Source organism: Chelonoidis abingdonii, chromosome 18 (genome assembly GCF_003597395.2).
Source record: "Chelonoidis abingdonii isolate Lonesome George chromosome 18, CheloAbing_2.0, whole genome shotgun sequence".
NCBI classification, from domain to species: Eukaryota; Metazoa; Chordata; order Testudines; family Testudinidae; genus Chelonoidis; species Chelonoidis abingdonii.
Genome location: NC_133786.1, coordinates 18,067,717 through 18,080,768, shown reverse-complemented (window position 1 = coordinate 18,080,768; position 13,052 = coordinate 18,067,717). Strand labels below are relative to the sequence as shown.

At 47.6% G+C, this 13,052-nt stretch overlaps 1 protein-coding gene across 7 annotated transcripts in view; it reads left to right on the top strand.

The window, feature by feature from the left end:
• The window catches only part of SIK3 (SIK family kinase 3), a 155,240-nt gene that overhangs the window by 128,058 nt on the left and 14,130 nt on the right, over positions 1–13,052 (top strand). For 3 of the 7 annotated variants that reach the window (XR_012657233.1, XM_032796095.2, XM_032796094.2), the window contains exons 10-17: positions 661–738; positions 843–952; positions 1,818–1,971; positions 2,540–2,695; positions 4,049–4,119; positions 7,536–7,679; positions 11,452–11,602; positions 12,633–12,758. Coding sequence is in view for 6 of the 7 variants with exons in the window: in XM_032796095.2 (XP_032651986.1) it covers positions 661–738; positions 843–952; positions 1,818–1,971; positions 2,540–2,695; positions 4,049–4,119; positions 7,536–7,679; positions 11,452–11,602; positions 12,633–12,758 (990 nt within the window). In the remaining variant the exon portion in view is untranslated. The remainder of the gene's footprint in view (positions 1–660; positions 739–842; positions 953–1,817; positions 1,972–2,539; positions 2,696–4,048; positions 4,120–7,535; positions 7,680–11,451; positions 11,603–12,632; positions 12,759–13,052) is intronic. The other 4 variants (XM_032796096.2, XM_075073572.1, XM_075073573.1 and 1 more) reach the window with 3 other exon arrangements.

The window sequence follows — 13,052 nt, the reverse complement described above, 5'->3', positions numbered from 1 at the left end:
GATAGCTATGGAATAGCTACCCACAATGCAACGCTTCAGAAATCGACGCTAGCCTCGGACCATGGACGCACAACGCCGAATTACTGTGCCTAGTGTGGCCGCATGAAATCCAATTTATAATATCAGTTTGATGAAACTGATTTTAGCTAATTCCTTATTATCGCGTAGTGTAGACGTGGCCGCAGACTCTTGCTTTAACAGAGGTCAGGCTGTGAGAAGTGGCACAGAAGCTGCTGAGTTGAGATGCAAGGAGTAGACAGAGTTGCTCGTGGGCGTGGTCTGAAAAGAAGAGCTTAGAACTGGCTCCTGGACCTGTCCCCTCTTCCCCAAGTAGCTGTACCAGCGTGCTGCTGGAGCCTAACCCTGTTTTGCTCTTCATGAAAATGCTCCAATTTCTGCTGTGCGGCATCTGGGAATGCAGCTGAGTTTCAATAGCAGGAATCTGAGAAGGGAGCATGGGTGGGAGAGGTGGAGTTGGGATCCCTTCTGCAAGTGGTTAATGTGTTTGGAAGAAGGTGATCGCTGCTGAAGAGCACGGTGCTGCCTGGGCTGTTAGTGGCTGACCAGTAGGAAGAGTCACAACCTGAAGGACTTTGCTGCAGATTTTAAAATGGAAAAGAAACCCAGTTGCTCGTGATTTTAATTCCTTCTGCTTTGCAGGCGGAACAGGCAGGCAACCCCATGAGTATCAATGTGCCACAAGTCCAGCTCATTAACCCTGAGAACCAGATCATAGAGGCAAGTTGCTTTCCATTGCTGGCTCCTATGAGCACCCTTTTTTAGTGACACTCTGAGCTTCTGGCACCTGATTTCAAAACCTCTTGTATTTTTCCCCACCCTAGACTGATGGAACAATGAACTTGGACAGTGACGAAGGGGAAGAGCCATCCCCTGAAGCCCTGGTCCGTTATCTCTCAATGAGAAGGCACACTGTTGGAGTTGCAGACCCACGGTTAGTATCAGGCTCTTTCTCCTGAATGGGAGCAAAGGGTCCCCCTCCACCCCCATGGCATTCTCTATGAATCCATGGAAGATATTTCTCTGGCTTTCCATGGCTCTTGGAGGCACCTGGGTACCGTACAGTGCTTTAGTCTGGAGGTTGTAAGAAGCTCTTAAACCTTTGGGTTGCTCCTGTTGAAAAGTCAGAGATTTTATATAATCTACTAAAATGATGGATTCATATCTTAATGGTAAAAACACATGTTGAAAATTTCACCCTTCAATATCTAGGAGTGAAATCCCTTTGCTTTCCTGCTCCCGGTATATCTAGCTCTGCGGTGAATGGAATGGCAGGGTGGGATTCTTGCTCCAAAGCATGATCTTGGCTGGGTGGGGGAAGGGAATCGGGTGCCACTTAAATAGCAGAAATCCATGTCTTTTCACTTGAAAAATCCATTTTCCCGGTGACCTGTTTGGCAGGCCTCTCAGGCAGGGACACAATTTCTTCCTTACCCCAATGAATCAGTTGCAATTTCTGGCTGGCTTTGTTTAATTGGGGGCTGTGTTGGGCAGAGAGGCAAAGGAGGTCGGAAAGCTATGAGCCACTTTATTTTTAATGTCTTAGTGTCTGGAGCCTGTCATGATGCCAAGTGCAGTTGTATTTTGCATGAATGGTTAGCCCTGGGAAATCCCAGTTCTGAGAACCTAAGGGCCCATTAAAAATAAAGAACTTGCTACACTTAAGGTGCAGGCCCCACTCCTGAGCTGGAGAAATCCACAGGGAAAGCCATTGAGAAGTAGAGCTGATAGTAGCAAGCATATAGGTTGGTTTGCTTGGGTTATTTCTAAGTCCCATGTTTCTGAATGTGATTGCGCAGCACGGAAGTGATGGAAGATCTCCAGAAGCTCCTGCCAGGCTTCCCTCGTGTCACTCCCCAGGCTCCGTTCCTGCAGGTGACTCCAAACATGAACTTCATGCACAATATGCTGCCTATGCAGAACCTGCAGCCGACTGGCCAGCTGGAGTACAAGGTACCAACTGCTGTGTATGTTCCCCACAACTGCAGCCAGTGGTATGCAGAGATACAGGCTGGTGCTTTGGAGAAGCCCCGAGTCTGCTCCGTAGGTTTAATGATCAATTTGATTGCTGAGCCTGGACCTTAGTTCTGTTGGATGGCACTTACTGCCTGGGATTGTCCCTCTTCTTGTTCCAAGTAAAAACAAACACCCCACAATCTGAAATTCAGAAACTCGTTTGATGGGGACGGGGAGATCAGTGATTTTAGTAACAAATCAGACCGTGGTCCTTGGCTTCCAAGCGTGTGAAACCCAGAGGCCCAGCCTGGCTTGTGGCTGAAGCTCAGGGTTGAAAGTTGGAAGATCTGGGTTCTACTCCCAGCTCTGCCACTGACAAAGAGTTCGGACAGGTCATTCCACCACTCTGTGCCTCAGTTTCCCCAGGAGTAAAGTGTTGAAGATCCTTCCCCTCACCAAAGGCCAGTGAGGCTGTTTCCTTGGTATTTATACAGTGCTCTAAATCCTCCATCGGGAGGCTCTAGAGAAGGAGTATTCTGTGATAACTCCCCTGTGTTCTTCCTAGGAGCAGTCCTTGCTGCAGCCCCCCACTCTGCAGTTGTTGAATGGAATGGGCCCTCTGGGGCGGCGGGCTTCAGACGGTGGAGCCAACATCCAGCTGCATACACAACAACTGCTGAAGCGACCTCGAGGCCCTTCCCCGCTTGTCACTATGACGCCAGTAAGTAGCAAAGGAAGAACAGAGTTGGCGGCATGTTTACAAACGTGTCCTCCTGCTGGCAGAACTGGCAGTGAAAGGCGGGGGTGGGGGGCAGGCGGAAGAGTGGCGTGTGCGAAAGAACTGCAGGGACGAACAGGGAATGAAATGCCAGATTCTCAGTGTTGGCAGGGACTCACCACCTGCCTTTTGCTTTCCTTCCTCCGGGATGTTCATCCTACAATAATGTTCCCTTTTGGGAGGGTTTCCTCACTCTTTCTTTCCTTTGGTCCTCTCTACCCATCTGCTCTCCAGAGGCAAAGCTGAAGCAGGATTCAAATGAACCATTTAAAACAGACGGTGGCTTCACTGCCAGTATCAGCAAGTTCCTGGCCATGCCGTGACTGGTGGTGTTCCTCAGTGCAGTGTACAGAAAGGCTGGTAGCCTCCCTCTCCCACGAGGCCTGTGCTCCTGGCACTTAAACTACTTTGGCCCTTCAGTTACCGTGTGCATCACAAGTGCCTCTCCTTTCCCGGCAGCCCTCCCCTAGCTCACGAGATCCTTCGACATTGCTGCTTGCTTAGTGTCTGGCTTTTGGTCTCCTCCTTCGTGACACCGCTGCCAAGGAGCCCCGCATTCAGAATTGGCATGCCTGGCTGTCTGATTGTAGCCCTATCTGAGTAGTGCTGAGCGCGGGGGCACATGTGTTCCTCAAGCCAGCCCCCCATTTGGTTGTCTCCTTTCACCTGGAAGCGTCTGTGTCTGAGGCATGTTTCCAAAGATGAATATTATGGTCACCGTCCAGGTTTCTAGTCGCTTTGTTCCTTTTGGTTGTCTTGGATCTTCCTGGGGTTTTCAGCTGGAATCTGCCCATCTGAGTATCTTCCTCCTTCCATTAATGACCTGCACAAAATTGCTAGCACTAGAGGCCAGGCGTCTTGCTGCTGTGAGGAATGTCCTGTGCTGATGCTGAATGGGCCTTTTATTTCTCATTCATTAGTAGTAATTGAAATATTTCTCCTCTTCAGAAGTGCTGAGACGAGCATGATGTTTGTAACTCTCTTGCTAAGGTAGCTTGGCAACTCTCTTGCTTTATTTGAAGAGAGAAAGGAAAATCGGCCAGTGTTAATCTGGGGTGTTAATGTGGGCAGTGCTTCCCCTTGGAGGTATGTGTATTACTGAATTTACTGCTAGCACCACAAGAAACTGCCCCTATATAAGGGTGAGATGGTGAGCGTGTTTGGGAGGAGGATTCTGAGTGCCCCCAAATGTCTGGTATTGAAATGTTCTTCCAGAAGGTCAGGTTTCTGCAGCCCACGATAGTGTTGAATAAGCCACCTTCTGGAGCCCATGGTTCCCCTTTCCTCTCTCCTCAGGCAGTGCCAGCAGTTACTCCTGTGGATGAGGAGAGCTCCGATGGGGAGCCGGATCAGGAAGCTGTGCAGAGGTAACATCCCGTCCGTTGGCCTTTCCCCTTGTGCTGCTGGAAAGGCTCACCCTGCGGTGCCCTAAAGCTGATTTAGAAAAACCCAAACAATCAACCTCATCCCAAGCTGCAGGTGTTGATTATGGTGAAAGTTTCAACTTTTCCTTTGCACCAGGTAGTTACTCTACCTGACACTGACTCGGTAAAACAACCTGACATCACCTGACATTCTGCAGGCTATTTGAAAATAGGGTATCCAGAAACTGACCACTAAACTCCTTTGCTTAGGGTGCACCAGCATGCGAACCAAACTAACCTGCATAGTTAGTACTAAGACACTGCACCCTCCCTCATCCCTGCTGAGTGACTGGGGAAGTGGTCTCATTTTATCTGTGCAGCCTTTGGACCAAGACCTGCAGTAAACATCCAACTCTGATGCCTTGAAGTGAGTTTGATAAAAACTTGGGTATCTGTAGTCATTTAGACTTCTAGCCATAGCAGTAGGTCCTGAAAGAGTCTGCTCTGACATGTGAGATGTGGTCCAATATCAACTCCGAAATGTCACTTCTCTCCCCAGCCAAAGTATGTACCGAAAACACTAACACTGTCCTTGCTTATACTTCCAGAGTAGCTTTCGTTTAGCTAGTTTTTCTGCTAACAACTGGTGCAGATGATCCTTCTTATTAAGTTCCATGGACTCTCCCCAGTTCTGGTGGGCAGGAACTTGGTGAGAACAGGCTCTTTCTCAGCTTTTATGGATATTGCCCTTCCAAGAAGGATGCAAATTGCTGCTGAGTGGGCAGCAGGCAGGTGTAGAAGTGAGAGAGTTGCTGCTAAAGCCATTTACAAGGGATCTAGGAATATTATGGGGATTTAAACTCCACTGGTCTCAGTGCTGTAAAACAGAAGGGTTCTAATGGTGATGGACAGTTGGGTACAACAGTAGCTTGTCCAGGGCATGTGCCAAGATTCCCTTGGCTACTTGGCCTTAGAAAACAGCCAAACATGGTACACATTAAAAAATGCCCTGTGCTTCCAGTGGCTAGGAGTCTACACATTATACACAAGAAGCTATACAGTGCCACTCATGGTCATTCTTATCTTTCTTATGCAGGCATGGCCCGCAGACACTGCAGGCCCCAGCGTGCCATGCCCTAGCTTGACAAAGAAGTCTTGCCCTCAGTCGATACTGAACGTTGTCTCTGGCGTCAGAGCTGTGCAGAAGTTACAAGCTGGGACCTGCAGTCTCCATGGGCCCCTGCTCCAAACTGTAAAGCTGAACATACCTGCAGCCTTTTCCATTTGGGGCAAATAAGATGCAGCCCTGCGGCTCTTGGCAAACTGCCAATGTGTCCATAGTTTAAAATCTGCTTTCAGCCAAATCCTTTGAGGTTCCAAGAGTCAGGCTTGGCAGGCAGGGTTTTGAGACCAAGGGTAAAACTTCCAAAAATATGTGCAGGACTTAGGAACCCAAGTCTCACTGTGAGTCCATGGGGTGCAGTTTCTGAGGTACCTAAGTCACCTTTGAAAATGGGGCTTAGCTACTTTTGAAATGATTACCCCCAAATCCTCCTTGTGTGTGCTTATGCCACATTCTCCGTAGCCGCTGGACGGGACCAGGCTTCAACTGTGCTTAATGGGTGCACATTAACCCTCCATCTCCCCACCCTCTTACGCTGTGACACGCCACTAATCACCGGCAGAAGAGTAAACAGGATTAACACCAGGGACAGAAGCTAATATTTATCTTTTCAGAACACTGGTTTGAATGCCCTCTGCAATGACCGCAGAGCAACTTTTGCCCTTGTTTGCTTTAGGTTGCCTGACCTTGAAATAGCATGTGTTCCATTCCCCGTGCCCAGGGCGCAATCACATCCCTGCGGAGCTTGCAAAACTTTTTTTTCAGCCAAACACTTGCAATTCATGATTGGATTGTTCCCTGGAGCCATGAAATAAAATGATTGTAGCAAACCACAATTGTGAAGCTCTTTGGGAAACTCTCCTTGTCTCCATCTAATGGATCTCAAACATTTACTGGCTCAGATTTTGGCAAGTCACCACACCACTAAGTACTCATCATTCTGTTAACTGGCTGCTTTTTGTGTCAATGAATAATGCTTTTTGCAGAGCCATAGTTTCAAGTGCTCCTGTTTCCCCTACTGTACAGGTTTTAGTTAGACATTAAAAAGAAATGAAATCTAAGTATTTGTAACTCCCATTTTACCCTCTGGCTTTGAGGGGGGTGGGAATCTTTGTAGCCATAACTCATCACCAGTGCAGCTTCACCTGAGTTAGCGATGGTGGGAGGGTTAGTCCGGGTGCAGGCATTGATTCCACTCTGTCCCCAAACCTTTTCAGTGTGTTCCATCATTGCCAGCACCTGAGAGAGCTGTCCTGGTGCTTGCCCAAGAGTGAAGAATATCCAAGGATAGCTTCCTCCTTTGCCATCTTACTGAATCAGGTCCTTCCTGCCTTAGCGTCCAACAAAAACGCAAAGGGAACAATAGGGCTAAAAATCCCCAAACCAGCCCTGAACTTTTCTACAGCTGAAGGTGAAAGCTCTTGGAGGGCCGGGGCTGCTGCTCCAGGAAGGGAATGGGCTGAATTAGCTCCTCGCTTTTCCATGCCACTTTTGCTTTAGGCATCATTGGTACAGCCTCCATACATTGCTTCCCAGGCTCTGCTCGAAGTGTCCAAGAGTGGGGACTAGATGGCGCACTTGACATGCACACTGTTCCTCTCTCTGAACCTACGTTCAGACCTAGGTTAGGTCACACACACTGTGCAAAGGGCAGGTCACAGCCTGATCTCCAGCTGTGGTAGCGATGTTGTAAATGCCATCATCCGATGTGGGACCATTCAGCGTGCTGATCTTTGCTCAGACTCAAGACTGAGAACGTTGCAGGTGAGGACTGAAGTGCGCAGGCTGAGCCACGCAGGGAAACGTGCACAGCGTCTGTCTGCATGGTGCCCAGCTGGAAGCATTACTCATGCAACCAGTCCCCTGAGCACAGTGCATATGATGTAAGGCAGACAGTGTTATTACCGTTCAGACTAGCTCCACTTTAGGAGAAAGAATCCCGACAGAAACTAACTAGTCACTGAAACTAGAGCTAAAGGAATGTGCTTGAGAATTCCCCAGGAGATGAAGTAGGGCTTTTCTCCTGAGATGATGAATGGTCGTTCTGTTTCTTACCAAGATTGGCACTGGCTATGACTTCAGTCCTCCACTAAGCAGTTAGCGTCCCTTTAATCTGACTGACACTGGCAGTATGGTTTGCTCTTTCATGGGTGTTAGACAAATCACAGCAGGCTCTGAGCACTGCAGCGAGCATTTTTCTTTCCTAATGACTCTGGATTATCTGCTTCTGCTCCCTTCTTCTGGAGTATTCCCATCAGTCTCTTCCACTTATAAAATATGCTCCTGCTTGTTGCAGATACTTGGCAAATAGGTCAAAAAGGCACACTCTGGCAATGACCAACCCTACAGCTGAAATCCCTCCAGACTTGCAGAGGCAGCTAGGACAGCAGTCTTTTCGATCCCGGGCTTGGGCTCCACATCTGGTACCCGATCAGCACCGGTGAGTAATGGCACCGGCCATTCGGGCAGCTCTGTGCCAGGGAACCCGCTCAGATGTCATCTGAATGGAGTGCAGAAAAAATCCAGCTTGGCATGAAGGGGTTAAAAGAAGACAGGAGCAGACCCCCAAAGCAGAAGCTGGCTGGCCCGGTTGGACATGCTTCATTTTTGAGCAGATTCTGGTGCCTCCCCTGCTAAGTGCATGGTGCGTTCACGGGCAGGGATCACTTGGCTCTTCCCCTCCAGTCCCACTTCTGTGGCTGGAGATGATTTGCCAGGATGGCTGCCTTTGCCCCAGGGCTGGGATTAAGATTAAACCATCCAGTTTAGTGGAAAGCTTTGTTAATGTACTAGAAGGCTCAACCCTGTAGTGAGTAGTAAATCTGCTATGGAATATTCAGTAGTGGAATGTTGTCTGAAAGGCTGCACCAGGAGTAAATGATACATAGAGTTAGATACCTCACTGCACCAGAGTTGTGTGTTTCCACTGCAGAGTCTCCATGCAAAGCTCCCTGTTTGTCATCTTGTTTCTAATTTGATCCTCTGGTGGAGAGGGTTGAGGGAGAACAATAACTTTTGTGGCTGAGGGAACTGCTGCAAAACTGGATCCAAGTGAGCTAAAATTCTGGAGGAAGGGCCCTCCTGACTTTGAGAACTATTAATTCTACTGAGTCCTTTGATGCTGCAGCAAATTGGAGACACTACTGCCACAGACACAGCTTAAAAACTGCCCCCAGACCCCAAAGCAGAGAGTGTAACTTAAGTGTAAATGGTCATGCTCATTTCTCTTTGATTTCAGTTGCTGAACAATTGAGAAAGCAGTTACCTAGAAGAGCAGATTTGTGCTCATGTTAAATCCTCTAACTAGCTCACGCTGGCAAGCTTGTTAAAGCATGCTTTATTGTAGCCAGATACCTGCTGAGCTGAGCCTTGGTGTAATCAGCAGAGACAGGTGAACTCTGAGCAGAATGAGTCGGCATTGGTGCCACGCTGGAACTCTAGAAGACAAAAGATAAACCCTTAGTTACTCCTGGGTAGAAACACTTGTAGGGAAGCAGGAGAGGAGGAGTAAGATTTCCTGGGTCACCGAGTGCTTTATAGGAAGAGAAGAAAAACAGTTGCAAAATAAATAAACAGAAAATATTGTATGTCCTGCTTCCAGGGTCACTTCAGAATGGAGGTTTAAATGAAGCCATTGAGATAGTCTTGTAAGGCTCTTTAGAATGAGCCTATGCTGCCCCCACTGGCTCTCATCTCTCGTTGTGTGCCTGCTCCTCTGTTTTCACACGTGCAAGAGAGCATTGGCTCGTTCCAGATTCACAATGATGAGCATTTTACATGTCACAGCAGAGGCCTGTAAGCCTGTGGGACTACAGACATGCATGAGATAAAAAGAGAGAAACTTGAAAATCAAATCTGGCCCCAGACCAAGCAGCTGGAAGTCTCTGTACACCTCAGACATAGCTAGTGGAAGATGGTATCTTGTAGTGTGGCAAAACCTGCAGTAAACCACAAAGTACTGGCTATTGAACAGCTGCCAGCTTTTATCTGGGTGCTTAACTTGGTCTGTTTGAAACTGGTTTGTACTTAAAAAGGTCTCAACATACGTTAGTCTAGAAAGCCAGTCTGGAGTGCCAGGGGCAGTGTTACTGTGCATCATCCCAGCATGCTAGGGAACCTCATGCACAATGCTCACTTTCCTCGTTTGCTTCTGCTGCCCGTTACTGAGTTGGACGGTCAGATGGACAGATTTGGCTTGCTGACTGGTAGAAAGGGAACATGACAGCCAGCCAACTCTAACCTTAGTTGGAACATATTTAAAATTGTAATGAATTAAAATACATTTTACCAAGCAGGGCTAAACATGTGAAAATAACTGGAACTGACATCCTGGAAATGTTACAACATGAATGAGAATCTTACTCCTGCTAGGGGTGGCTTCTCCGGCAGAGATTCTGTTTTGTCTTTCAGAGCAGGCTTTAGCAGAGAACTCTGTACGTACATAAAATATTTAAAATACTAATTTGTCCGTCTAGCGTAATTCAGTTTGAAGCACTACTGTATGGAGCTAGATTATCTTCTGTTTGTTTTACAACCACACCATCCGCAGGGATGTTCTAAAGACCTGTTCCCTAAGGGCCTTTCGCAGACAAAGACCGTTGCTGCAGCCATACTTCGTCCACTCGTTTTCTGTATGGATTGAATTGGTACAAAGCTAAACCCGTCTGGGCAGAAAACTAACTGGGTCCTCGTGTTAGTGTTTGCTTTTGGGCGGAGAGAGAGCAGTGTGTTGTAATACTCTTAAAGATGTAGTCTTGAGGATGAACGTGCTTGGGTTTGACTCATATATGGGAACCCAGATTGAAAGGGAAGTTTGTTCCTGGAAACAAAGTCATCACATCCCCCCTACAATGGGTTTAATGCCTCTCCTCTGACTCAGAGTGGCTGCAGGATAGACCTGATAGCTCTGTAGTCAGCAGAGTCTTTCCTACCCTTGGGGTGTGAATCTTATCCACCTCCGTCCACTGGTGCTGTGACACAGCAGTTTTTATCTGCATGCACTGGAGACTTAGAAGTGTTTCTAAAACTTTGGTTTTGCCATAATTGGTTTTGTCTTGAGGGCCCCCTACAAGTGCAGCTTCCTTTTTTGACACCTTCCCCCGCCCCCCACTCTATTCCTCTGTAGTCACAAGGTGCACCATTTGGGAGAACATGTTCAGATTAAAACTCCCTCATCTTCGAGGCCTGATGTGTGTTAGTGCTTGGAATAAACCAGTCTGACGAGTTCACCAGCGTGTCTCATCTAGGAAATGGAAGATCCTGGAAGCCTCTGTGTGTGCTGAGAGAGGGCAGGCCTTACTGCTAGGTGGTGGTCTAAGCTTTATTGGCATTGGAATGGGAAGCCTCCATTCCCCACAGATGTCAGGGTTACTGGTGCCCCTTTTGATGCACAAATTAGTATTTTCCAGTTTTCCTCCTTTTCTGGAAATCCAGTGGATTGCCCTTTTCTCAGTGAAGTCTCTCTCTAGGGGTACCCGCAAGTAAAGCCTCTGGGGTAGGACTGGGAGGCGGTTGTTATGCTGGTCTTGCTCCTGGGCTTGTTTAAATTAGAATTCCTAAGGTGCTGGCCGACTGTATTTTAGAATTAGACTGAGCAGGCAAGCTCTGGCTGTGGTTGTTAGGGTCTCCTCTTAAAGAACAGGCCTTGCCATGGAGACACAACTGTTCCCAGCAGCAGAATCACCTCATCTAAGACAGCAGCATTCCTGACTGGCTCCTACTTCCCCAATTCAGATAGATGAACATGCAACAATTTTTCATAGCAGAAAGTATTCCCATCCCACTGGAATATAGGGACGCTCCAGATTAGCAAAAATGTCACTGTGTAAACTCTGAGGTATGGTGAATGAAAAAGCTCTCAGATGGAGAAACGCCCTTCAGTTCTTAGCAGTTGAATGGTTTCTGCAGGTCGGTGGAACCAAGTGCCAGGCCAAGTCGTATGGCCAGTTACAGACTGGTGCCCCTGTTATAATCTAGTTAGGATATAAATTAGACTAGCAAAATCTTAGAGAAAATATACCGGCCCTAGCACAAAATGGACTTGCTAACACTGTATCATGCGGGTGATGAATAAACTAATGACACTTTACTTCTCACCCAGAAACAGAACTTCTGGGCAGGCAGAACTGGGCAGAGCTGATGTAAATGAAATGTGTCTGTAGCTCAGTTTGTTTTTCAGCTGGCCCCACTAACCCACTTCCCCATGTGTTTAGCTCTGTTTACAAGGACTCAAACACCTTGCACCTCCCCACTGAGCGCTTCTCCCCGGTTCGTCGCTTCTCTGACGGTGCTGCCAGCATCCAGGCGTTCAAAGCCCACCTGGAGAAAATGGGCAATAACAGCAGCATCAAACAGCTCCAGCAGGTAAAGGAAGGAAGAGGGACGCAATGAATTAGGTTAGGTCACCAACTTACCAGCAGGAGAAACAAAGGAGGAACCTTTCCTACTGCTTTGTCTCCTGGATCTAAACATTCTTCAGAGCTGCAGCTGGGGAACATGTCCTTTCCCTCCTTCTGTGTGTTTGACTGTGCTTTGTAGAAGTGCCTTCATCCGCTTTTATCTCAGCTGCAGCCTGGGGACCTTGAGGGCTTCCCCTTTTGTGGGGACTTGATATATCACTGTAGAAACACATGTAAGGTCGGAGAAGTCAGGCTCCAGTGAGGAATGTGGGCCCTGATACCTGTGCTCCCTAGAGACTGTCACTGAGTTTCTTCCCAAGACTCGCATATGAAACCAGTCCCCAGAATTCCATTTCAAAGTTGAAATGATTGGTTCTTGGGCCTGGCCTGCCTGTTTGAATAACAATCCGTGGTGTTGCACAGAGTAACCAGACTAAAGAACACTCTTGAAAATCCTCTTAGCCACTGGTGCCTTTACTGTTTTTTAATGGCAGTGAAGTCTCATTGCAGTCCCAGAGCATGCCATAACATTCATTGAAAGGCCATTTTGCTCTGCTGTGGCATAAATTGCATAGTCCTGTCTTTGACCTCAGTGGGAGTCTTGTTGCTGATTTTAGTTGGAGTTGGATTGGGCACTAAGAGGGGAATTTCCCTGTGCAGCACTGCAAGAGCACAAGATACTAATTTAATCTTGGGGTTTTTATGTCTGATGCTTTTCACTTGCACTCCTTGCAATTGCAGTGTAAGGAGAGTAAATAGCCCATGAGTTTAGTTCCATGTGAATCTGTTTCTTTCCCACTGTATGAGAGAGCTGAGATGACCCTGATATTATGCACACACATGCTGCTAACTACATGGATAAGGATTTCTGTCCTGGAGTTCTTTTTTTCTCTGGCTCTTTCTGCCAAGGAGACTGAAGAGTGAAAGCCTTTTTTGCACAGCGGGATTACTGTGCAGGAAGAGATCATGTTGTGGGTGTATTGAATTCATTACAGGAGTGTGAGCAACTACAGAAGATGTACGGTGGGCATATGGACGAGAGAACTCTGGAGAAGACACAGCAGCAGCACATGTTGTACCAGCAGGAGCAGCATCATCAAATTCTCCATCAGCAGATTCAGGTACTGGCACCGGGACCATGCTCCCTGAATCCTGGCCAGGTTTTTCTGCAGTAGAGATATTGAATGGCCCCATGGGACAAGGGAGGAAAACTTCTGTATATGTGGCAAGTTAGATTGCTTGACCTGCTGTAATGAGGAACAAGGGGGAAGGCTTTTCCAAAGCAATGCATGGCAGCCGGTAGGATAGCGAGAGCTTCTGTCTTAGGTTGATTAATTTATTGGTCCACACTCTCTCAGTCAAGAGGGGACTGACTAATTGCAAATACTTTTTGTTCTCCTCCTTTTTGGTGCTTG